Raw genomic sequence first — 27,530 nt, forward strand, 5'->3', positions numbered from 1 at the left:
AAAGAGACCAAAAAAGAGCAAAAGCATTGAATCAATTACAGAGAATGAACAACCAGGCTACAGAAATATACATGTAAGACATGATAATACTTGAACCATTGTCAAAGTGTACAGACTGAGCACATAAAGTGACGAGTGCATGAGCACGAGGAGAGGGGGGGGGGGGGGGGGGGGGGAGATGGAGGAAAGACGAAACAGTGAGTGAGAGATAAAGGGAGAGAGTGAGAGAAATAGGAGAGTGAGAGAAAAGGATAAAAAGTGAAAGAAAGGGAGAGAGTGAGAGAAAAGGGAGAGTGAGAGAAAGTGAGAAAGTGAGAGATAAGGGAGAGAGTAAGGGAGAAAGGAGAGAAAGTGAGAGATAAGGGAGAGAGAGAAAGGGAGAGTGAGAGAAAGGGAGAAAGTGAGAGAAAAGGGAAAGTGAGAGAAAGGGAGAAAGTGAGAGATAAGGGAGAGAGTGAGAGAAAAGGGAGAGAAAGGGAGAAAGTGAGAGATAAGGGAGAAAGGAGAGAAAGTGAGAGATAAGGGAGAGAGAGAAAGGGAGAGTGAGAGAAAGGGAGAAAGTGAGAGAAAAGGGAAAGTGAGAGAAAGGGAGAGTGAGAGAAAGTGAGAGATAAGGGAGAGAGTGAGAGAAAAGGGAGAGAAAGGGAGAAAGTGAGAGATAAGGGAGAAAGGAGAGAGTGAGAGGAAAGGGAGAAATTGGAGAAAAGGGAGTGAGAGAAAACGGAGAAAGAGGGAATATACCGTATTTGCCGGCGTATAGGCCGCAGTATTTTTGGAAGAGAAAATATCAAAAAGTCGGGGTGCGGCCTATGCGCCGAAAGAGTAAAAAAAGTTTTTTTTTTTTTTTTTTTTTTTTTTTTTTTTAGTTTCGATTTATGGCGCTATGCCTGGCAATGTCTCCCAGCTCAGTAATCAGTGTGTTGACTCACCACTCAGAAACTACAACAACACTAAAATTTGACTGTCATCTCGGTTTGAAAGTAATCTTTCTAATAGATCTCAATATGTAGTTTATAATAATAGTTCCTCAAATTTTTTTCTATAACAAATGGTGTACCACAAGGTACACCACTGGTACCATAGGTACTTTATTGTTTTTAATTCACATTAATGATCTTACACATTCTTCTAAAAACGACATCGTTACTATTATTTGTGACAAGTTTACAAGCACAAATCAGCGCCTTTAACTGAACCTCGATGTTAAATGTAGGTCCTTCCACGCGTGGGTTTTCGGCAGCAAAACAACAACAACAAAATCGGGGGTGCGGCCTATGCGGGGGTGCGGCCTTTACGCCGGCAAATACAGTAGATGGTCAGGACCATACTAGTTGGGAGGTACAAGTCATATCAAAGTGCTCTTAGCGCTTGTAACCTGGTATCGTTCAAAGAAAGGAGAGGATCTTTGTCAGGACTTTACCACTAAGCTTTTCAAGAACTTTCGTCATTGGCTACAGGAAAGCCAATCATCAAACAGACAATTAAGACACAGTAACAGGTAACGAGAACTGAAATGTAGGACACAACGTTACAAAAATAGTGCAATGCCACAAATTATCAAACTGTTGAACTCTAATGCTGAAAACCTGAACTTAGAGTTTTAGAACACACAAAATAGTGAATTGAAGATGAATGTTGCCTGTAAATGTGAAAATGTATTTTTTCTCTTGCCTCAAAATTACTTATTTGTACATCAATTCCTATGAAGTGCATTCCCACTAACTTGGATGAAATAACTTTTTTTAATTACATTTTTAATTTGTATTATATTATACCAGCTCTGTGTACCTCTTTCACCCTCTCTCTCTCTCTCTCTCCCTTCTCTTCTTCCCTTTTCTCTCCACTCACTCTCCCTCAACTTTCCTTTCCTTTTCTCCTTATTTTCCTGCTTCGTATTTTTCCTTTATATCTTGCTTTTTTTTTCTGAGTTTTACTGAGTTTTTTCATCAAATTATTGTTAAATAATGAATTGTAAATATGATTAGTTTTTTTATATTTTTAAACCAAATACCTGTAAATCATGCATGCAATTCAGCCATTGGCTGCGATGTGTCGATGAATAAATTCCTTACCTTACCTAAGAGATGTAGTGAAACTGAATTACACACAAAACAAAGACATTTGAAAATCTCACATTTGTTAAATCTAAAGAGTTTCTTTATTATGCTATCCTAAATGGGTCTGGGTACATGCCATAATGTGTGGCACAATGACACATCGCTAACCACAAACTGCTTGATGAACGTGCATTCATACAACATCTTTTGGAAGTATATTGGGATAATTTAGACAAAAGAAGCATTTTTATCAGAAGAGCACGACATAGAAGCACTCTGTATTGCTTCCAGTGTCGTTTACATACCGATAAGTGATCGTTGCAATTAGAACAAATAATGATTGTTGAATTTGAATTCACATGAACTGGACATGAAGAAGACTCGCATAGGATTCTTGTACAGTTTACCCACCACTCGATGCCACAACTGAATACATGCTCTAATCTTCCACCAAACATTGGTTTGTTGTTCTTGGTAAACTTAACATCTTTGCAGTGACAGTCACAATCCCTGACACTGGTATGGCGGTCAGAGCTAGCTGTAACATCTGAAGGAGCTGATCTAACTCTTCCTATCACATGGCAGCTACAACTCCATGAAGAACCTAGAGTTCTAAGTCTGTTCAACCTACACCATGTTCGTTTATTCTTTCCATAATTTTGAGAGGTTGACTTTGTGCATGATTGGTGAATGTTACTAGCTTCAAGCATAGATTCATCAATCATTGGACCGTTCATCTCTGAGCAGGCACGTATATAATGAAGGCATGTTAGAGACAAATGATAATGTGGAGTCTTTAGGACACATGATGTTGAACAAATTACGTTCTTATGAAAGGGAAACGATCTCTCTACCCAGTAAAATAGCAGCTCTACAAATTCTGACATATAGCATGTGTTATCTAACAAACACATGGTTGAGCAATTACTAGCTCAAACAAAACAAAAAGGAGATAACAGAAGATTGGAATGAATTGATAGATATGGAGATGAATAAATATAATATGCCTAACTTCTCCAAGAGATTTACGTTACTAAATTCCTTACAGATCTGACGACAACTACAGATAAATAACTTTCTTCTTGAAGGAAGAAATCTGCAGTGTGTACTGAAGTACCCTTTGTAATGACAGCAAATCAATTGTTACTGCTTAATACTTATCAGAAGAGTTATGTGTTAATTTAATATATATTGTGGTATTATCAGCAATGTATTACAAAGATAAGTTAGATTCCAAACTACTGTCTATTACTCTGAAGAGAAAAAAGTGTAACTTAAAGGTGATAAGAAAATTCCTTAAAGGCTTGTAAATAATGATTAAATGCAATGAACAATTTTCACACAGAAATTCAACGACAATTCTAATATACCAACTACCAATTCAGATAATATAAACGAGATATAGACCAGTTCAAATGGTTTCTTGGTCTATATGATGAGGTGTACTCTCTTTCTTTCTTTGTTAGATCTCTCCACACAAACTGACAGGAAGGCAGGCAGGCAGGCGACAACCCCAGAGGATGACTCTCGAGCAAAATCCTCTAGGATTCAAAACGTAGTGGGATATCGTCTCGGCTACTCGTGTTCGAATTCATCGACTTCAGTGCACTCTTCTCCAATAAAGAATTCGACCACCTCCTCCTCGTTATCGTCATCATGTTCAAGCTCATCGGTATCCACACCTGATGGGAACACAAAAATAGGAGAGATTAACTTTAAAATCCTCATGACCTAGGTCCATACATCATGCAGTTCCAGTTACTGGCTTATTTTCATTAAAGTTCATTAATCAATCTCAAAACCCTACTCAATAGTATTCTGAACAGAAAACAACGTCTCAGTTTGACTTTCAAGTTAATGTTCAAAACATTATTTACTTTTTTTAAATGCATGTCAAACTAGTCAAGCAACTCACACCTATGTTTACATCTAAAAGGAAATTAATCTAGAGCAATAATCTGGTTCAATTCCAATTAAGGATTGTATCTGGTCTGTCGGCACAAGACTACATGGCTGTCAGACAGCATGGGTAGTCTTGCTTCTAGGACCGGAATGGTTTTACTCTCAGCCATTTGTTTGGACTCCAAGCAACCACTGAACAGGTCACATGATGTGGCAGAAACATGGCTGAATAGAGATTTATCTAGATTTCAAAAGTCCCACATGCTCAGCTCTCTTTATTGCAAGTAAGTAAGCACATTATTGTTTATTAATCGAAGGTAATACTGTCTAAAACAACAATTAGTTTCCTACACTTGTGCAAGAAATGTCTTAAACCAGTAAATCCAAAATGCTTTCAGCACAGTGCAATACCACTTGTCAAAACCCAACACCAAAGTTAACTACAATTTTTTGTTTTAACTCTGAAGATTTAAAAGACAAGGTGGGATTTTCTTTGCTGCACAGGAGAAGTGTCCCCCTACTGATTACAATGGAGAAAATTTGTGATAAATATCCCTTGTGTGGTAAATGGTAGCCACAGAATCTCAAATCGTTAAGCCTAGATGTATCCTAAATGATAGTGACCACTAAAAAAACCATGCCCCCTTGAGTCCCCCCCCCCCCTCAAGAAAAAAAGAGGATGGGGGGGGGGGGGGACATCGAACATCCCCCCCCCCCCCTTTGCCCCTTTGGAGTAAGAAAATTGGGAAAAAATAGGGAAAATTCAGAAATTAGGGATAAAATCAGGAGGGGGGGGGGGGGGGGGGGGGACATTAAAAATCAGGAAAGCGATTTTGCATCTGGTAATTATCAGGCCTGATCCTACTGTGCATATGAATATACTGACCATCACGTAGTCCCAATCTTGTCTCCTTCTCAGCATCATATCTCTTCTTCATCCTCTCTACGATCTCCTTGAAGTCATTCATCTGCTGCTGACGTCGCTCAATGAGCTCCTGAAAGACAGACATATTAGAGATTCATTTATAATACATAGAAAGCATGAAAATGATGTAACTAATTTGAGATGTTCAAAGATGCTTGGATTTCGGTAAGAAAAAAAAGTTATGACATGCCATTAATACCCTATTCTATAAACTGAAAAAAGAAGTTGTTGCGCTTTAATATTAATTTGAAATCAAAGTGTTGATAATAAAAGTCATTATTACTGCAGTTGCGGTCTGTTTGAGACAAGTATTTGCTCATAAAGATTAATTACTTGAAGCTCCCCTCATTTTCTTTTCGGGGGGGGGGGGGGGGGGGTGAGAGACTTTACATAATCAAGTAGTTTAGGAGTGCAGATCTGACATTGGTGTTGAATTACTGTAGAATCTAATATTCATGCTGATGACAGGGCCTACAGACACCTTTGCGAATCATTCTTTTGTGATAATAAACAGTCTTCTTATAGTTCGCAGCTACACTGCATGCTTATTTTCATATGCTGTCAAAAAGATCCGGTAACTTTGATCCTTTGAAAATCCTTGATTTAGCTCATGCTGCAATGATAATTATAAACCTTTAGGTCAGTCAGGAACCCCATGACTTTTACAAGCTGATCGCCTATCTGATTATCAAGATATTTATGATTGGAAATCGAAATCAAATTTTGCGTTTGCCAAACGGTTTTCATCACGATACAGTCTATTGGGGAAAACGAGTATGGTAAAACCGGTCACTCAGAGGTTTTTACTTTTTTGAGGCACTTCCTAATATTTTGAAGCGCAATTTTTTTAGGGCTTCAATACAACACCATATCACAGATACAGACAACATGTAGGGCCATGCATCTCAGATTTAACATTGTTGAACGATCCCTTAAAAATAACAAAAATATAACCCTTGTGGAAATACAAAACGGTCTGTAGAATATTGCTTTCTACTGAGTCTTACCTTGGAGGCCTTGGATTTCTTCTTGGCATCCTGGATCTCAAATATCTTGCTGTAAGACTTCATGTTCTTCTTGATCTCCTGCAAATATAATATCACAATTTGTAAATGTCACAACCTTTTACTTGCACACAAGAACTAATCATCTGTTCAGAGCCAAATAACCTGCATCAACTCTGTGATAAGGTACAATCTTGTGGCAGTATAAAGACAGTACATAAAAAGACATATTTAGGCAGGAAACTGTTTGGAATATGCCAATATTTCCAACAGAAATGTATCTGGTCTGTCGGCACAAGACTACATGGCTGTCAGACAGCATGGGTAGTCTTGCTTCTAGGACCGGATTGGTTTTTACTCTCAGCCATTTGTTTGGACTCCAAGCAACCACTGAACAGGTCACATGATGTGGCAGAAACATGGCTTAATTCTTTCTTTGTAACTTTACTTTTACAATAACCAATTACACGAATGATAAAGCTTCAAAAATGTGAAAATCAAATTTTAAATCATATATGGCCCATACACAAGCTAAAATGACCATCATGATTAATCCATGAGATGGTTTCGCTACTATATTAAAACATGGAAGAAACATAAAACTGTGATGGCACGAATAATAATAATAATAATAGTAATGTAGTACAGTTCTTATAAAGGGCATAATACATTTGTTAACATCTCTACGCGCTGTAGGAAAAAATGAAAAAGAAAAAGAAAATACTAGTAAGGAAAAAGAAAATATACTGCATGGTAATATTTTACACAGCATGGTCAAATTCTACACAGAAGGACCTGTGTGTAGGATGTATTCCCCTCTTATTAAAAGGATACGTTTTTAAAGATGTCTTGAATTTATACATGGTATCCGTATGTTTAATATCATAAGGGATGCTGTTCCACAATCCAAAACTACGTTTACCGTAAAATTGAGTTGAAATGTGAGGTACGAACCTTGATCTTCTCTTCTGTGAGCGGTGTTTGTGGTCGAGGGCGCCAGAGAGCTTGACAGAATCTCTCTCGGTCACATTTCTGCAGCAGCTTACCCTGGAAGCTCCAGATCCAGTATGCATTGTCAACCTGAATGTAAAATATTGAAAAAAGACTTCATTACTCTAGTGATCAGGAGGTTCAACACCCTCAAATTGAACCAGTCACCTAAAATCAGGTCAATTGGACAACTGTAAATAACAGCCATTTTTTTGCCAACAAAATGTAATTAATTGCAAAAAAACAGTGTTGTATCAGTTCTTGTTAATGAAACTTGTTAATCTGAACAACTTTGTGTAAATCCCCATTAACCCTACTGAGGCCTGGCTCCAAAACAAACACCGAAACTATAAACACGACCAAATAACCAATGTTTTATCTCTTTTTAGGAAAAATTATATTTCCATATGTATTGTACACAAATCACGAAAATGAGCGATTTTCGGGCTGACTTTGTAACGGTACGTCCAATTTTCGCAAAACTTGTTTTAAAAGATGTGGAGGACTCAAAAGAAAATAGTCACTAGGCGGCAGGGCACCATCCTAATGCATTCCTGAACAATCAGAAGAATCGCGGATGGGGGGGGGGGGGGGAGGGGGCCATAATTCCTCCCCCCCCCCCCTGGGTCTGATTAGGGTTAAATCTTAATCAAGATATATTTATGTTTGAATAGATGGTATGACCTATGACCCACTGACTGACCTTGTGACTCCACCAGCTGACCCCTGTGATGACATAGCGACCAGTAGGATCCCATTCTACATCGGTTGCCATGAAGTGTTCTGTAGAATTCATCACTGTGATGGTATCATTACCAGTATCAATGAACTCAAATACACCATTCATGCTGGCACAGGGGGAAAAAGGAAACAAGTGTCATCGATTATAAAAGTAATATGAAAGAAATTTACCTTATAAATTCTCTATGTATATATTTCTCACTATTGCATAAAGTGTTTATTGGAATGATTAATTTCACAAAGTGTACGTTGAAGATTGTTTGAAGCTAATGAGCATAAACTATGTATAAAATATGTATTGCAATTTGTAGGTTTATTTGCACTTTTTTGTTTTGTTTAATATGTAATTGTTTATCAGTTTATTTTGTTTTTTTATAGCGCTTAGAGGCTTCGGTGGTACGGGCTTTATAAGTAACAATTTTATTATTATATTATTATAAACTTCAAGCCAATGAGCTCCTCAACCTAAATAGTAGACTGAAGACACAACCACTAACTCAATATTTCAATGATTTTACATATATATTTTACATTTTATACTGTTGTATCTGGTCTGTCGGCACAAGACTACATGGCTGTCAGACAGCATGGGCAGTCTTGCTTCTAGGACCGGAATGGTTTTACTCTCAGCCATCTGTTTGGACTCCAAGCAACCACTGAACAAGGTCACATGATGTGGCAGAAACATGGCTATTTTGAGGTAATAAAGAAAAAGAGACACTGAGAGGAGAGGAGAGGGAGAGAGAGAGAGAGTGTGAGGGGGGCGAGTGGGAGGGGGGCAAGTGGGAGAGGGAGAGTGAGAGTGAGAAGCAGACAATGATGACTTACCTCCTAAGACCAGCTAACACAACAAACTGACCAGTTGGGGCCCAGAAGAGACTATTGGCCGTTTTCCTTTCAATAGTTTCTGCACAAAAGATTAACAGTTTCACAGACTAAAGAAGTATACCTATTTAAAAAGAGCCATTCAATTTGTCCATTAGACCATTTACACAAACACATTCTGTCTTTTGAACTAGGAACAATCACAATTGTATCTGATCTTTCAACCAAGGACTGTTATGGACGACAGTGTGTTTATATTTCAGGTAGGAATATACATGATGCTTCGATAAATATGCAACTAATGAATACGAAAGCATTTTGTAAGTGTATCTGGTCTGTCGGCACAAGACTACATGGCTGTCAGACAGCATGGGTAGTCTTGCTTCTAGGACCGGATTGGTTTCACTCTCAGCCGATTGTTTGGACTCCAGGCAACCACTGAACAGGTCACATGATGTGGCAGAAACATGGCTAAAAAAATTACCAATATTGTCAACAGAATCTAATCGAAATATATTGAAACGTTTATCTAGTTATGTATCCCCATCTATGAACATCACAATAACAGTAAAAGCAAATATTCTCACATGTAGATATTTTTCCTGATGACAAGGACACCAACATTTTTACAAGTTGCTGTTTTCACAATAATTGACACACGCTTTTTACACTACTTTGTCACACCTGCATCCACACACACATTTTTGCATGCTGTTTATTCATAACCTGACAGTTCACAAATTTGAGAAAATAAAAACCTCATAGAAATAAGAGCTTCAAGACTCACTGATAAGCTCGACTTTTCCCTTTGGCTTGATGTTGTAGAAGCTTGCTGAGATACGAGGGGATTCCCCAAGTAAGATAGCAAACTTGTTTCCTGTAGGCTCCCAAGCAAACGCCATGATGGTTTCTTTCACTTCAATTGAATCCACTGGAATCTGCTTCTCTTGCATTCGGAAGATCTCAAAGTTGGTGAATTGGTTCTGAAAAGAAGAACAAAAAGTAGATGAAATCTGATGATTCTTCAACTCTAGGAATCCTGTACAAATTTTAATTATTGTGGTTCAAAGTACCAGAAATGAGCAAAACGGTGATGTAGAAAACAGAGATATTTTATTTTTTCTGGAGACAGTCATATACTAATCTACATTTTGCAATTCAGCACAGGGAAGTACCCTCCACTATGACATTTGTCTTCCTTGTGTTTGAATCTGTGAGAGATATTAAACTAGAACCTCCAATGGAATGATATAGAGCTTTCAAGTTATCAAGTAATCCATATGAAGTATGTATCTGGTCTGTCGGCACAAGACTACATAGCTGTCAGACAGCATGGGTAGTCTTGCTTCTAGGACCGGAATGGTTTTACTCTCAGCCATTTGTTTGGACTCCAAGCAACCACTGAACAGGTCACATGATGTGGCAGAAACATGGCTAATTTTGTTAGTTTCATAATTAAATTCATGTTACTGTGTGAGCAAGTAAACTTTCTTTTTAATCATATAAAGTGGTTTCAAATGATTAGAGAGAATATGACTGCTTTATACCTTTTTGCTCTTGGAGAGCCTATCCACCTTGCAGCACATGTAATGACCTTGTTTCTGCCAATGGAGTTTACAGTCAGCTACACTGAAGAGATTCTTGACTCTCAATTCTTTCCTCGATGGGATGGCCATCAGCGTCACTCGAGCCGGATTCTCTTTCTCTTCAGGTGTCCAATAACTCATGATATTACTTGCAGGTGACCAACAGAACTCCCTGAAAAAATCATGGTTATATTAATTACCATAGTGTCAATATTTATTAAGCACACATATCCACCTCTAGAGCTGCTCAAGGTGCCTACAAATAATTTCATTTCAAAAGCTCCAAAGTAAATCAAGATAGATACAGATAACTTTGCGTAAATCTTGACCATGTCAACGTATTGGTTCAGGTTGAATCGTCAACCACAATGGTCCGTTTACTCAATCAACAAGAGCTGTAAACAATTAACATGACACCTTTGACAGGCATGTACACTACGATACATGTATATGTCAATCACTCCCTCTCCTAATATGATTCGGCTCTAGAGTGTAGAGTCTTTTCATTTCTGAAAAGCTAAGGATACTGTTTAATGACCAACACATTTTTGGTTAATTTACAGGTGAAAATGCCATAAAATTTCTGTATCTGGTCTGTCGGCACAAGACTACATGGCTGTCAGACAGCATGGGTAGTCTTGCTTCTAGGACCGGATTGGTTTTACTCTCAGCCATTTGTTTGGACTCCAAGCAACCACTGAACAGGTCACATGATGTGGCAGAAACATGGCTGAATACGGTTCTATATGAGAAACCATGCTTCGCACATAGAATAAAGGGCACAAACACAGATGTGTACATATGGGACTACTGATTCAAACTAATCACTATTATATCCTGTATCAAAAATGTATTGCCTTTTGATTGGTTCAGAGCTCGTCACATGACCAGAAATATTTGAACCATTTGAAGGTTGCTCTGAAAAAGTACTGTATGAGAGTCAGGGCTTGCCCTTAACTTTTTTTTGAGGTGGCCAGCAGGGCCACTTGGGTAGGAGATCTGGGTGGCCAAATGGATTTTCAGGTGGCCCCACTTTTATGCGTTATTAAATAATGCAAATGTTTAATAAAAAAATGCATAAATTATACGTGTTAAAAGCAGCATGAGCTGCATTTAATAATGAAAGGTGAGTGACTCTTTAGACTCTCATTCCAAATCCTCTCTCTTTCAGCGTGTTTCCACAGAAAACATCGACACGGTATTTTCCGTGTCATACCGTGTCATACCGTGTCATACCGGGTCAGTTTTCCTGTGGAAACACAAGCGTGTCGGGTCGAGTCGACCGAGATGCGGATTATCAGATCCACCTCTGGGAGGTGGATCTTGACGTGTCGACCCCCACGAACTCCCTGTAAAATCTCTGTGGAAACACACAGCGACAAACCGTGTCTGGCGGAGCATCACCACTGCAGCGTGATTGGTTGAAAAATACTCTGAAATACGCGTATACAATAATATGTTTATATACGCGCTGTACGTAACAATGGCAAATGTACGTCACAATAGAATAGCGTGGAATCCTGTGTAGATCTGAATCCACGATCGAGGTCAAAGGTTGAATCTTGACTTCCGATTGACACGGCATTTTCCTGACTTGGAACACGGAATCGGGGCGAATCGGAATGCTGCGCTCTGTGGAAACAGATTAGTTTAATACCGTGTCGCCGCGACACGGTATTTCAATCCGGAAAAGATAATCCGGGTTCCACTTTTTTTTCTGTGGAAACACGCTGTTTGTTTCTATACGTTCTGTCTCAACTTCACTTCAATGTTTTTACGCGTCAGTGGACAGGGATACCTCGCATACATACATGTTATGTACAGGACACAAGATCAGATTTTAGCAAATTATTTGCCATTTGTTTTCCATCAAAATTCATGGCCCAAGCCTTAGATTAAGCAGCCAGGAGCAAGGGGCAATTTATTTTTAAAAGTTGCCCCTTGCCCGCGGGGATTTACCAGAGCAAGGGGCAATTTCTTAAGAACCAGGGGCAATTTTCCAAAAACAGATGACAACTAATTACACAACTTAAATAAGTGCAAAGTAGTTAATTTCATAATGTGAATAGGGTCTACGATCAATTTAATAACTTTTTAATCTTAACAAGATCAACAGGAAAGATTGATTAAGAACATCAACTTGCACATTAAACAGTAACTCCAGGAGTTAATTAAACAGTAGATCTAGATCTAGACTAAATCTATTTTAAACTGATGAGCAAATGAATAGACACACAAACCTTCCGCCACACTCTCGGCAGTAGGAGCAAATTTGAAGAAATTATCTTTTTAATTGTTGTATAACCAAAGAAATAAGAAGAAAACTGACCAAATATTCGTACTAAAAAGTTGCGTAACGTGTGTTCTCGTAACCAAAATCGTACCTCGCACACACACTCTCACCATACCACGAATGGTCCGTCGCCCGATCCTAGCGGGCTAGAGTTTGTCAACAAGACCAACGCAGCTTCGGAGAGTCGAAGCGCGCGCAATTTTACCGGGACTCGTGGGAAGCTGGCCGGCTAGCTTTCTGCCACAACAACGCTAGGTCGGCTGCTGGCAAAATGAGAGTAACTATGATCGAGAACATCGTAGGTGTTCTTAACTTATCAATAAGAGAATTATTAATTCTATTTGAGATGAAATAATAAACTAGATCTACAAACAAACCTCGACAGATCTCTAATGACTATTTGAATGCTTGTTTATTTCTCAATTTGACGATTTGTTTTCTTGATCCTTCGATACATTTGTACGTACACTGTGCGTGCGCCATCGCCACAGCATTTTAGCGATCGCATGATCTGAACGTACGTACCTAGTCTAGTGCGCTAGCCTATATAAGGGCGCATTTTCACGAAACACTTGCGCCTTATTAAGCACTAAATACGAAGCTAGTAGAGAGCTCGTGCGCGGAAAACTGTTCGCGATCCCGAATCACGAACAGTTTGCCGCGCGAGCTCTCTACTAGCTTCGTATTTAGTGATTTTATAAGGCGCAAGTGTTTCCGTGAAAATGCGCCCTTTACGAATCATTCGTGTATTTTGTCTGTTCTAATAATTTATGGGCGCATTTGCGCCTTGCCGTCTAGTTTTAGATGATTATGGGCGCAATTGGTGGTTTTATGAGCGCAAATTTGCGCCCTGCGCCCGCTTAATCGAAGGCTTGTCTAAAGGTTAAACAAGTTGTTGATAAATAATTTATATATTATTGTCCAAATATTTGGGTGGCCAGCCGGGCCATCTAGTCGGTGATTTCAGGTGGCCCGACAGCGTTTCAGGTGGCCATTGGCACCGGGCCACCGCTAAATTCAAGCCCTGAGAGTAATATTTGGGAGTTGAAGAAAAAAAATGTGACAACTTTTTTTTTAATTGATTTTTTTTTTTTTTTTTAAAATCTTAATTTAATGAAAACTAAATATTCTAAATCTTTTTTGATAAAATTTGCCATTTTGGGGGTTCTAAATTTGATAATTTAAAAAAAAAAAAAAGAAAAAGAAAGAAAAAAAAATTGATGCAGGATATAAAACAAATATACCAAGCCCTCTATTTGAGGTACTGGTTAAAACTATGGGCCTCGGCGACTCTGAAAGTACTTTTGGCTTCGGGGCTGTGCCCCTCAGCAAATAGTAATATTGGAGTCACCTCTTGCGCATAGTTTTAACCAGAACCTCTCAAGACAGTGTATATTTGTATACTATGTTTCTTTTCTTCTTATATATTTTAGACACTTTATCTATTCTTCACAGTAAATTTTGATATTATAGATTAAATAATAATAATAATAATACATATGATTTATAAGGCGCCAAATGAGAAGTGTACTTCAACAAGTCAGTACCGTATGTAAAAAAGCCTGGAAACTGATTGTTCACAATAGTCTTACCTAATTCCTGGTATTTTGAGACTCTTTTTATCTAGCAGCCCGAATGATGGGGTCTCGTATATACCGAGTGTGTCTTCTGCCATCCTAGCAAAGAACTTTCCATCATGACTCCACCTGTAGAGAATGACAAGAGTCAAGAAGAGATCGGAATTGTAGTTAATCATGGATGAAAGAAAGAATGAGTGTGTTTGCACTAGAATGGGTAATTCCAACACTTCGGGCATTACAACTTTGTAATTTATTTCCTGATGGGGTCACCTTTTATGTTCTCCATTTAAAAAATAAACATCATAATTGGATACGAGGGTGTAGAAAAACTCTTCTTAATTAATGTATATTATGGATTGTATCTGGTCTGTCGGCACAAGACTACATAGCTGTCAGACAGCATGGTAGTCTTGCTTCTAGGACCGGATTGGTTTTACTCTCAGCCATTTGTTTGGACTCCAAGCAACCACTGAACAGGTCACATGATGTGGCAGAAACATGGCTGACTACTGTCCTTTATCAACAGTTTCCATCTCTGTAGTAAGACTTCATGGATACCATGAATTCCCAAAGTCAATCAATATTGTTGTTAGGATGGGCTATCACGCTGTTCACTAATTATTGTGATATATTTCGCCATTTGAAGCCAGCTCTGTGTTGTGGCAAACCTAAAGGCATGGCAACACAATGACAATATGTGAGCTCAAAAATGAAGAGGGAGAAGATTGGATATAAGAAAAAAGCAAATCACATGAGCAGGTAAAGAGGGCAAAAATCAGATGATTGTGAAAGAATGATGAGGATAGAAGGGCAATGCTACTCACTTGAAGACTGGCCAATTAGAAGCATTATCACAGGAGAATCCTCTCTTCTTGATGCCTGTCTTGATATCCCAGATAATGATTGCTTGTGTCTCATCTCTTGGGTCATTCAGGGGGCTGAAGGTCACTATATACCTGCGACAGACAAAACATTCAGCAGTATTATATGGGATAGTACATGTCATGTGGTAGCACTCACACAGTAACAAGTTACGAATCAGATGTGCACTAAAATCTATGGCATTAAAGATAAAGGTGAGTTCTGGTCTATGCTCATAACTCAGCCAGTATACATTTTCTACCAAAATTGTTTGGCAAATGACATTTATTTGTAATCCTGAACATTCAGTGTAAATTTCGTTTGATTCTGTGACAATTACTTTTCTTTTTTTAACCAGAACTCAACTTTATCTTTAACTAGATGGAATTTTGACTGCGCGCAGTCAAAAATGATGCCTCCGCCATAGAGCAATTTAAACAAGTTTGGAGTTTAAATCTCCAGTGGTTCTTGAGATATCATGATAACAATCTCAATGTATGGAATTTCATAAGTTGACCTCTGTGACCCTTGACCTTTGACCTACGTGCTCCAAAATCTAATCAGATTGTCTTCCTATGGTGATACACACTATCATTAAGTTTGAAGTTTAAATCTCCAGTGGTTCTTGAGATATTATGATATGGTGATACATACTATCATTAAGTTTGAAGTGAAAATTCTCCAGTGGTTCTTGAGATATCGCGATAACGATCTCAATGTATGGAATTTCATAAGTTGACCTCTGTGACCCTTGACCTTTGACCTACGTGCTCCAAAATCTACTCAGATTGTCTTCCTATGGTGATACACACTATCATTAAGTTTGAAGTTTAAATCTCCAGTGGTTCTTGAGATATTATGATAACAATCTCAATGTATGGAATTTCATAAGTTGACCTCTGTGACCCTTGACCTTTGACCTACGTGCTCCAAAATCTAATCAGATCGTCTTCCTATGGTGATACATACTATCCTTAAGTTTGAAGTTTTTACATCTCCAGTGGTTCTTGAGATATCATGATAACAATCTCAATGTATGGAATTTCATAAGTTGACCTCTATGACCCATGACCTTTGACCTACGTGCTCCAAAATGTAATCAGATTGTTTTCCTATAGTGATACACACTATCACTAAGTTTGAAGTTTAAATCTCCAGTGGTTCTTGAGATATCATGATAACAATCTCAATGTATGGAATTTCATAAGTTGACCTCTGTGACCCTTGACCTTTGACATACGTGCTCCAAAATCTAATCAGATCGTCTTCCTATGGTGATACATACTATCCTTAAGTTTGAAGTTTAAATCTCGAATGGTTCTTGAGATATCGCGCTAACAAACTCAATACAAGGAATTTCATAAGTTGACCTCTGTGACCTGCGACCTTTGACCTACGTACTCCAAAATCTAATCAGATCGTCTTCCTATAGTGATAAATACTATTCCCGAGTCTTAAGTTTAAATCTTAAATGGTTCTTGAGATATTGTGATAACGGTCAAACGGGACGGACGTACGGACGTACGGACGGACGTACAGACGTACGGACGTACGGACGGACAACCCGAAAACATGATGCCTCCGGCACCACCTTCGGTGGCGGAGGCATAATAATAGGTCATTATAATAGTGATCTTTCCATTCCTACCCGGCTCATATCACATATTTCACGGTCTTTATGCACTTTCTAGGAGTTTGTGCACCTAATCCCAACTCTAACCCTGCAGCCCTGATATGATCACTGAAGTAATCAAGGATCTTACCCTATGGGTACACATTAACCTCATCTGGATAAAGTGTTGTAAATGTAGATGATAAACTTACTAAAGTGATTTATCCACTACACCGCCATCACCCCTAAACAACGTTCTAGACATACATGTAGGCGAACATGCACACATACTTTCAAATAAAGTTACTGTATCTGGTCTGTCGGCACAAGACTACATGGCTGTCAGACAGCTTGGGTGGTCTTGCTTCTAGGACCGGATGGGTTTTACTCTCAGCCATTTGTTTGGACTCCAAGCAACCACTGAACAGGTCACATGATGTGGCAGAAACATGGCTTGAAAATGTATCACATTGCCTACACTGAAATTCTCTTTGCCAACAATATTGAACAGAAAGGTAACATCTCTACCTCCACCCCCCGCCCCCCTTCTCTCTCTCGATCACCACATGAAACCCAATTCACCTGTCCAGTCAAAAATGTGTTAACTCTATGTTCAAAATGATACACATTACTCCCCTTGAGGCTCCCTTCAGACCACATACTGGCTACATACCTTTCACACGGTGATACATCAATGAGCTGCACACCAGGATGGGCAAACCTTCGAATCTGCTGGAAATTTTCTCCTCCCCACAATGCAATACCTTTCTGATGGAAGGTGACAAGGTAGGTCCCTAACGGAGACCAGCGTATGTACGTCTCTGTCCAGCGCTGAAAATAACCATTGCAAAATAGAGAAAATGTGATTTAAGAAATGAAGACAAATAAGTTTTTTCTTAATTTTCTTTTTTTTGTATGTGTTTTTATTGAACCCACTCCTGCCTCCCCCAACATATTGGCAAACGACCTGCTATTACTGTGAATCAATATAACTTCACTAGAAAACGCCAGAAAAGAAAGTGATGACTGAATGTCTTCATGTAGGAATATTAGCAATGATATGGAGACTTGAATGCATTAAGGTTTCCTTTGAGGAGAACACTGTATCTGGTCTGTCGGCACAAGACTACATGGCTGTCAGACAGCATGGGTAGCCTTGCTTCTAGGACCGGATTGGTTTTTACTCTCGGCCATTTGTTTGGACTCCAAGCAACTACTGAACAGGTCAGATGATGTGGCAGAAACATGGCTGAATGAACATGGCTCAGGATCTAGCATGAATAGTACCAAACATCATGTTATTCATCTTATCAAATAAAATAGTTGATATATCAAGAGTGCAACCATTTTCTGCCAATACTAGATGCTTCTGGAATATTTGTTAATGTCGCAAAAGGGAAAATTTAGTCCCATTTATCAAAGGCATCTACGTGTGCAACCCTTTCGGAAATTCCTCTAAACATAACATTCACAGAAACCAAACTCTTTGATGCAAACAATGTCTGACCAACCAACCTTCCTCTCCTCTACGACGTTAGCCTCCGTCTTGCTGTTGAGTAGGATAGCAGTCGTCTCACCACCGTCAGAGATCACACTGTATTGATCGTTACATTCCTTATCAAGCAACCAATTTCTCATGTTACCCTGTTAATACAAACACAAATACAATAAGGCATAATCATGCATAATCTTGATATATACTGTAGCTAAATTATGTTAAGACCCGACCGGAAGCTTCAGTCTCTGATATCGAGGTTTGTTCCGCTGATCCTACGTCTGGCTCCTCTGACCGCCTCTATACAGAGACTGAAATCTGAGCAGATACAATGTTAAAAAAAAAAAAATAACTACACAAATCTTTCTCTATTCTGCTGTTGTTGAATAAGAACAAACAATCAACTAGATCTACCACTATGTAGTGGGGGCTTATAATTTGGTGAAGATCTTCTTTTTTTAAACAAAGTATTGCTTATCGAAAAGACAAAATATTACTACCTTCCATGTCTATTAGGCATACCTGTCAACATTTTATAGCAAAATTTGGGGAATTTTGAATCAACTTGTTAGAGTTTCCAGACCGAAGGGAGGAATCTAGGGTAAGTATCATTGGATTGAAGGCCGTAATAGGAATGGCTGGCTGCTATGATAAGGGACTTTAACTCTTAATTTATTTATTTCACAAAGCTGTAGTGCTCATTATGTTAATGACTGAAAGTAAGAGCGATCAGACCAAATAGAACTTACATGATCTTTGTATGGCTGCTTCTCAGGTGAAGTCCATTCATCTGGTAGATTCATGAATCTGTCAAAGCAAATTATATTCAAAACTTTAAAAATCTGCGCAAGGTCATTCACATGTATGCAGCAAGCTGTTTTCATGTAAGCCTCGAAATATAGTTACACTTTTAAGTAGGTAATTTTCAAAATTGCATATTTTCAAAAACATAGCACCCTTACATTAGTTATTACTGGACCTATCTCTGTTCTGTGTGGAATAGTTAGTCTCATAAGGAAAATGGAACCAGAAGAAGAAGAATGGTCTTCACAATGTACATTATAGATTACTTCTTTAGAAAAGGACTTACTTGTCAAAATCAGTGATCAAGTTGACAGCGAACGTGTGTTGTTTATCAAGCTTGTATCCACTCAGCTGCTTGGCAGCCTCAATGGCATTCTCAGGTGATTTGTATTCGACAAACACATACCTGTAGGTAAAAACACGATGGATGGATTGATGGATAAATAACAATTGTCATTCATAGCAACTAGCCAGTATCTCCTAATTTCAACTTTCTGTGGAAATGTTTAATGTAATTGGTGAAGTACTCATTCACTTGTAGTATGTCAGTAAGAGCACGATGTAGAGTTGAAATTTATTGTCCTTTATTAAGCATCAAGTAGCATGTATTCAACACACTCAGCACTGTACGTCTTCATCTTGCTCAATGGAACAAGTACCTCTTTAGTCTTTACTGTTTCTGGTCTGTCGGCACAAGACTACATGGCTGTCAGACAGCATGGGTAGTCTTGCTTCTAGGACCGGAATGGTTTTTACTCTCAGCCATTTGTTTGGACTCCAAGCAACCACTGAACAGGTCACATGATGTGTCAGAAACATGGCTTGACCTTAAACAGGGGTGATAGTGAGCACTAAAAAAAAAAATAGGTTTTGTGTTTTCCCCTCAACCACGCCCCCCCCCCCCCCCCTTGATTAAAAAAAAAGAGAAGAGGATTTCCCCCTTTAGAGCGAGAAAATTGGGGAAAAAAAATAGGTCAAAATATGGAAGATTAGAGGAAATAACAGGGAAATCAGTAAAATCAGGATAAAAGAGGGAAGAAGAAAAAAAATCTGGTAAAAAAAAAAAAAAAAAAAAAAAAAATCTGGAAAAAATTGGGAGAAATAAAAAAAAATCGGGAAACCAAATTAAATCAGGTTTTTACCAGGCCTGCTGAATTATTTCCATTGGAATGAAATTGAGAATAATCACTGAAAATTTCACTCCCAACTTCCACTGGCACCAAAACACCCCTGTGCAATAGAAATCACCCTTTAAGAGCCTAATTACAACTTCCTTCTCCCCCCCCCCCCTCTATCTCATCAAATCAGCTCTCAATTAACATAAGAAAAAGAGGATCATGGGGGACCAACAGGCATTGATAAGGCATTGTTTGCTATATAGAGGGCGCAAGTAACTTTAAGTAGTGTAGTTGGGCTTAAAGTTGAATGTTAAGAGTCTTACCCTTTAGTCTTGCCATCCTCTGATTCTGGGTAATGCTCTGTGCTGATCTCTCCATACTTGCTACAGACTTTCCTGATCACATTCTTCAGCTTAGGCAACCTCTCTGTTCCAACCTGGGGTATGTTGTCGATGACAATCACAGAATCAATGCCCAATGCTTCCTTTGGTTTGGTTCGAAGTATGTCGCCTAGTAGCTCTGCAGTTTGAGGTTCATGGGAGATTTAAATATATATATTTGCTGAAGTTAGTGAATTAATTCCTGCTATTTTCACTGAAGACCAATAAGGTTAGAAATAAACCATTTGCTCAAAATTGCTGAATTTGCATGACTCAAAGAAAAAGAGCCCTTCTCAACCTTGTGCATATATAGCGATTTCGTTATAGTCAAAGGCAGTATCGCGCGAGGAGACAACGTGCACGTTGTCTCCGCGATATTGTCATTGACTATTACGTGTATTCACTTCCGGGTTTTATTGTGCGAACAGCTAGCCATACTTTCATTCACTATAATGTGTAATTGACTTTCGGTTTAGTTCGTACGCGCAGATGCTACGCGATGTAACCATGGTTTGGACTGAGCGAAGCTCACGCCTCCCTAATTAGCTGATTCAAAAAATGTGGGAAGGGTATTTTCAAACTGTTAGGCCGAATGATCCCTTGGGGCTAGCGAAAAAAAAAGCACCTAGATATTATCCTTACGTCCCTACTAGCTTAAGCTCACCCTCAGGATCACAAGGTCTAAATTTCAATTTTTGTTCATAAAATCATTGACCAATTTTCCATGGTCGCGCAATGCATGTAGACCACATAAGGATCCGTGCAATCTCTATGGGGAGCATTTTAGCACACAACATCGGGTAGGCGATCAGACATCCTACTCATATACGCGGACAAAATGCTTCCTGAATTTCTCGGCGCTCTGCAAGTTTTGGGTTCCTGATCCTACACTGGCGATGTAAAAAACAGATTCCGAGTAATAAAATACCAAACGTTCGCCGTCTTATTTTATGGGTTGTCCTTCTTCCCAAGGATGGCATCAAGAAAATCACCTCGGAACCTGTTTTTCACATCGACAACGCGCGGATCAGAATCGGCGAAAATGCACACAATCTGTCCGCGTTTACGAAGACCATCCTCATTTATGCAGACGATCCTATCTCGGACCGGTAGGGGCGCTGGTCCAAGAATAAGGATCGTCTTTATAAACGAGGATCGTCTTTGTAAACACAGACCGATGCGTCCTCTAAAATGATGATCGTCTACATTTTCGCAGACGTTTCATATTTTTGATCGGCGCATTGGAGATACAAAAAAAGGATTCCCTGATGATTTTCTTGAAGTATTTTAAATTGACTTTGTACAGAGACTTTCACATTATGAGCAATAAATCCTTGGGAAGACGGACAACCCATAAAAGTAGACGGTGAACTAGGGTTAGATTAGCCTTAAGGGCTCTCTCGAAATGTTTTTTTAATGATATTATTCGAGAGAGCCTTAAACGGCTCCCATACCCCTGCACGAAGAGGCATGTAAACAAAACTCAAAAGTGGTCCAAAATCACACTTTCGCGCACCCGACCAATATTGGACAGTGGCTTTGATAAATTTTGTCGTAGTTTTGGTCTTAATTAGCGCTTTAATTTCAAAATCGGATCTAAAAATAACAAAATAAGAGCAATTTTCTTACCAGACCGATACAGCTCAGCTCCCTTTTCACGTGTACCGTGTGAATTCACGATGTCTACACAATGGTGATGACCTCTGACTGGCACTTCCGTAATTGTGGGTAAATTGTGCTGCTTCCGTATAATGCGCTGTATGAGTGTTATTCAGCGCATTATACGGAAGCAGCACATTTACGAAGTGCTAGTCAGAGGTCATCACCATTGTGTAGACATCGTGAATTCACACGGTACACGTGAAAAGGGAGCTGAGCTGTATCGGTCTGGTAAGAAAATTGCTCTTATTTTGTTATTTTTAGATCCGATTTTGAAATTAAAGCGCTAATTAAGATCAAAACTACGACAAAATTTATCAAAGCCACTGTCCAATATTGGTCGGGTGCGCGAAAGTGTGATTTTGGACCACTTTTGAGTTTTGTTTACATGCCTCTCCGTGCAGGGGTATGGGAGCCGTTTAAGGCTCTCTCGAATAATATCATTAAACAAACATTTCGAGAGAGCCCTTAAGGCTAGGTTAGATCTAGTATATTCCCACAGGGAATCCATTTCTTGCATCGCCAGCGGGCCGTTCGGTAGTGCAGTGCGTAATCTTCGTTGTATGAAGTTGCATTTACTGTGGAAGAACCCGAAACCCGCAGAGCACCGATGAAAAAAAACGTCATCGAAAATGCAGACAGTCCTTACTTTTGAGGACGCATTTTGTCTGCATTTATGAGGATATCCTCGCTTATGAGGACGATCCTCATTCTCGGACCAGCGCCCCTACTGCGGACCAGCCCCCTTACTAGGGAGGCCAATGCCCAAATCTAACTTTTTAATTACTAATTTGTTTATACTAAAACTAAGATTAAAAGAAAGCATTTACTTTCACTAAGAAAATCCACCCATCTGCCGACTCCAGAAGTTCCATCAAATAGGAGATATCCAGCTAGTTCCTATGAGGTTCCTTCTACGCCTTTCCGTACGTAAGAGCCTTGAAACAATTATATTTCATGTCGCAAAGTTACGTTCATAATTAGACAGGCCCGAGGGACAAAGTTCATGATGAAGTTTAAAACTTCGCGCGAAAGTGCAATCACTCAACAGCGGCTAGCCTTGAATCGGTCGCACACGTACACACCTTCTTCTTCTTCTTAGTTGATCCCACCACCGACACAGGCAAGCCCCGATGCAGGCTGAAGTCCAGCCATCAATGTGCGAACGATTACATCTTCTACTACTACGAGCCGAAGACGATGGTTCAAAAATGAAGAATAGAAATATATATAATTCATTGATATTTACCTTAGATGTGCATTCCAATAATTTGATTTCCTCATGAGTATTCCTTATTATCAACGATCGAGAAGTTACGAGGTCCAATTAACATCCATCTTGCAGCGAACACAATCACAGCGCACATCCATGCATGCAACGTACGTGTACTAATATTTCTCTCACTCTCTCTCTCTCCCTCCCTTTCGCTATACGTAACATACACACTCACTAACCATGTATCATACAACACACACCTTCAAATCATGGCTTTCATTTCAATTCTCAATTGGAGTATAGACTGCTCACGTAGACTTCTTTTTTTACTGAAATATCTTTTTTAACACTTCTCATACATTACTGCACGACACTCGTATCTAGTGCTGTGAGAATAAGGTACTAGGGTCTATAAATAAGACTACGCTTTGCGCACGATCTGACGATTTTTGGCGCGAACAATGACGTCACTGTTCACTGTTTTCCTTCTCATTTTGAGATGGATGTAGCTATAGGGCTCAAACCAATGCACGATTGACAGAAACATCGTACTCTATCTACTTTCGAATGTTCAGTTTGTAAAAATCTGTATTTAAAAAGATATAATCTTTTTTCTTTATATTTTCTAGTTGTTAGAAGTGGCAATTGTGAACATCTGAAATGTTGATCTCTATCAAAAGTTCTTTACTCAAAACGGATCCCATATTTTTAGGGTCTACCTTCTGCCAATGAGAAGGTTTTTAGTGAGCAAACCTCTACGCCCTCTAGGATTTTCTTAGTCGGTGGTGCGAGTGCGTCAAGGTCGTCTGCAACCACAATTATTGGATTAAAAAACGTCAAAATCTGCAAGATTGTCAACAAATGGTGAAAGACTGTTACAGATCCGTGATTATAGGTATGTTGTAAAATGTATAATTGTATTTTCTTTTCTTATTTTCTTCAATTTTTATTTTTACATCATTTTTTTCCCTTTGCTAATTTTTTGAAGTGGGCGACGAGCGCACAAATCGTAAGTGTAGAAGCCTTACGCCCGGGCATTGGCCTCCCTACCCTTACTGGCCGATGCAAAGTGAGGATCTGTGGTATCAGTTATATTTCAAGTAGAGGACTACCAATCTACGTCTCTTAGTATTAATTTGATTTGGCTCCACCTTATTTTGCATCCCTGCATCGGGCAATGGCCCGGCACAGGGCGGTGGCTTCACTTCGAACAGTCCCATTCATTTCAACACGTCATTGCACGCGTACGCTTCTCTACACGGATCACCAACTCATTCATTCATATTGCACTCACTCACTGAGGAAAGCATATGCTTCATGATAATGAAAATTTATCAACTTGCCTTCATCTGTAATATTGTCAACGTAGCTCTCTGGATCACTGAAGTCCGGCTCTTCCTCGTAGCCGTTTTCCTCCTCATCATTTAAGTCATTTTCGTGAGACCGGTCCATTTTATTTCTACCTGATGTTCTTTCCCTTTCACTGCCTTCCGCCATATTTGTGTGAAGCACGTGTGAGCTAGCTAGCTAGCTAGCTAGCGCTAGCTACACCGCGCGCGCGCGAGAACGCCGTTAGCGCGCTGTGTGTGCTACGTACGCTATAGCGCTATAGATCGAGAACGACTCAGCTCAGTGCGCTCATCCCATCTCCCTGACCCTGTTCAGCTCACTATGCCGTCGACTTTTTGTTTTGGCAAAGGGTGAAAAATGAGGGGGGAAAGCCCCCCCCCCCCCCCACTCAGTGTTATTTAGGGTACGCGTATGCTTTTTCCCTCTTTTTGAAAGCACCCCCTATCTGAGGACTGCCAACATTTCCGAACCCCCCTTTCGCGGGCTTTTCGCGGGCTTTTCCCCTAAATTCGGAAAAATGCTCAATGTACCCCTGATGCTCAATGTACCCCCATAAATTCGGAATAAATTCTCAGGAGTCCAAAGAGATGAGAGGGAAAAAAAAAAAAAAAAAAAAAAAAAAAAAAACCACCCCCTTTTTAAAGAAATCTCCGGTGAAAAGCCAAATACACTCCCTTTTTTACAATTCTCGGGCCGGACTTGGTCGCACGAAAAGTACCCCTGGCTTTACCGGACATTTTGGTAACACGCATGCGGTCATTCCGACCCCGGAGTGGGGGCCCGGGGCGGGGGGGGGGGCGGGGGAAAAAGAAAGAAAAGGAAAGAAAGAAAGAAGAAGAAAAGAGGAAGGAGAGAAAAGGGGAGATGAGAAAAAAGGAGGAGGAAAGGAAGAAAGTCGAAGAGGAGAGAAAAGGCGGAAACGGAAGAAAGGGGGAAAGACGGAGGGGCCAAAAGGGCGAAAGGAGAATACTGAATAATGAGAAGAGAAAGAAAGAAGGGTGATGCTATCATTTTTTTTGCCTGGAAAGGGGCGAGGGGACACAAAAAAGCACAAGAAGAACCACACAAAAAAAGAAATGGAAAAGGGTGGAAAAGAGAGAATTTTTGTGAATACCTTTAACTCACAAAAATTCTCTCTTTTCCACCCTTTTTCCATTTCTTTTTTTGTTATGTCCCTTTTGCAGCCAACCTCAAATTCTGTAAAACTTATGAATTATGTCATGTATGTCCTATCTGTGAAATTTAAACGTTAGCAGTGTCCTCATATTCAAATTATGCAAGGAAACCCGTTTACTTGCTAGACTTCACTGGCAGACACTTATTGAGTGACTGACTGGCTTTTCTTCTTCTTTGGTAATAACATACATGAAAAGAGTTGTAAAGGGTACATAAGCATTTGTCTACATCAATAACCCACTTCCTGTGATGACCAAGATTAAACTGATTGAATCTTTGCGCAGCATAAAACGTATGACCATTCAGTACGATTGTCTGGAAATCAAGATTATTACTTTTGGGCTCTATAGCCCTAAGTGCTGGTATTTTCTACGTCGCGTTAACTGTCCAAATCGAGCAAACTAATTCATATGAGTCGATTTGACAACTAATAGTCATTATTTTCCCACTTGAAGACATTTTCAAGCCCCACTTTTTTAGGGAAGTTCTAAATTAGTATTATGCGAGAGCATGAGGAATTGCATTAAAAAAACAAACGAATAATGGGATAACAACAAGGGTCGTCGCTAAAAGGGGTCGTCGGGGGCTGCGACACCCCCCCCCCCCTTCAACCTGTCAGGATATTGGCAGTAAAATCGAGCTGCTGTCGGGGAAATGAGGAGAGGGGGAGGGGAAAATCAGAGGGAAAGGGGAAAACTGAATTCAGACAAGGATTAAGAGTCGAGAATGGTACAACGTAAGAATCGTCTTATTTCACTAATAATAAAATGGAACATCATATAGCTTCTGCGCTTCGCGCGGGAGGGGCGATACAAGGAGTAAGAGTCCGGAACGGTACAACGAATCGTCTTCTTTCTCTTATAGTTTAATGAAGTGTCAAAGCTTCCGCGCTAATTCGCACGGGAGGGGGGAACTGAAAATTTACTTAGTTCCGTGGCCCCCGCCCCCCCCCCCCCCACTCCGTGAACGGAGGGATACCATGCGTGTTCAAAAAAATGTCCGGTAAAGGGGTACTTTTCACGCACCAAAGTCCGGGCCATATTGACTTTACACACCGGACTTAGGGGTGTGTTTTCAAACTGGGAACATGCCGTATGCGTACCCTAAATAACACTGAGTGGGCCGGGTCGTGGCCCCGGGTTAATAGGGTTAAATTTGTAGACATAGGGACATATATTTGTCGCTAATTGGTGGCTAGTTTGTCGGTAATTGGTGGCCTCTACACCCCCACCCCCCCCACACCCCACGCGCCCACTACTGAAAAAGGCTAACGACGCCCCTGATAACAATACACTTTTATACAAAATATAATTTTTGCAAGTATAATGTGAAGTATACCGGACCACCGTCTTGAATTGTGCAGCAACGAAGCATGTACAACGTCTCGCGACATGACAGATCACTTTTCTTTAACTTCTAACCAATTAGAAGTCCTCATTGTTTTTCTCCAGGAAGTGCCGGTGGACATTAATGCGCAAAATGTGGTTCTCAAATTGCGAAAGATCCCTACTCTTGAAAGTGGTATAGGAGCAGCAATTAGTTACATCATATTACACCAGGAGGCCTGAAAATGCTCCTAATGTTGTTCTAAAGTTGCAAATGCTTCCTACTCAGGGAGGGGGTTCTGACCCCTCTCAGACCCACATCCGCTCCATCCTTTTTCATACATTTTACCTCATGCGATTTTGTGCCCCCCCCCCCCCCCCCCCCGGTAAGAAATTCCTTGATCTGCCACTGGCCATTCCCATTTTGTGATTTTGGGTGATTCAGAAACGCCAGAACTATAGTAATTATAAATCAACGACTTATTTGAAGAGAAAACTCAGTTTTTGATGGAGAGATCATACTTATAGGCAGGCACGTAGCCAGAGTTCGATGTTTTTTTTTTTTTTTTTTTTTTTTTTGGGGGGGGGGGGCACATACATGAAATCAATCGAGGTCAAAAAGGGTCTAAAA

At 39.7% G+C, this 27,530-nt stretch overlaps 1 protein-coding gene across 1 annotated transcript; it reads right to left on the reverse strand.

The window, feature by feature from the left end:
• Positions 1-2,135: 2,135 nt before the first annotated feature.
• On the reverse strand, positions 2,136-24,576 carry LOC591397 (eukaryotic translation initiation factor 3 subunit B). Its single transcript, XM_030983906.1, has 16 exons — positions 24,392-24,576; positions 20,117-20,312; positions 18,962-19,081; positions 18,621-18,678; positions 17,892-18,020; positions 17,050-17,207; positions 14,728-14,859; positions 13,916-14,029; positions 9,992-10,202; positions 9,232-9,427; positions 8,448-8,526; positions 7,582-7,726; positions 6,843-6,968; positions 5,892-5,969; positions 4,846-4,954; positions 2,136-3,739 (listed from the first exon to the last, which is right to left on the reverse strand). The coding sequence occupies exons 1-16, from the start codon at positions 24,543-24,545 to the stop codon at positions 3,633-3,635; spliced, it is 2,112 nt and encodes a 703-aa protein (XP_030839766.1). The 5' UTR covers positions 24,546-24,576; the 3' UTR covers positions 2,136-3,632.
• Positions 24,577-27,530: the final 2,954 nt, after the last annotated feature.

This window comes from Strongylocentrotus purpuratus, unplaced genomic scaffold, assembly GCF_000002235.5.
Source record: "Strongylocentrotus purpuratus isolate Spur 01 unplaced genomic scaffold, Spur_5.0 spur5_scaffold_14, whole genome shotgun sequence".
In the NCBI taxonomy this organism is placed as follows: Eukaryota; Metazoa; Echinodermata; class Echinoidea; order Camarodonta; family Strongylocentrotidae; genus Strongylocentrotus; species Strongylocentrotus purpuratus.

Bases quoted from the DNA above. Each gene is read 5' to 3' on its own strand.
- LOC591397 (XM_030983906.1), bottom strand. From the start codon at position 24,545: ATGGCGGAAGGCAGTGAAAGGGAAAGAACATCAGGTAGAAATAAAATG. The intron at 17,208-17,891 runs GTTGGTTGGTCA...GGTTATTTTCAG, and splicing joins ACGTCGTAGAGGAGAGGAAG to CGCTGGACAGAGACGTACAT. The intron at 8,527-9,231 runs GTGAGTCTTGAA...TCTTTTGTGCAG, and splicing joins GGGAAAAGTCGAGCTTATCA to AAACTATTGAAAGGAAAACG.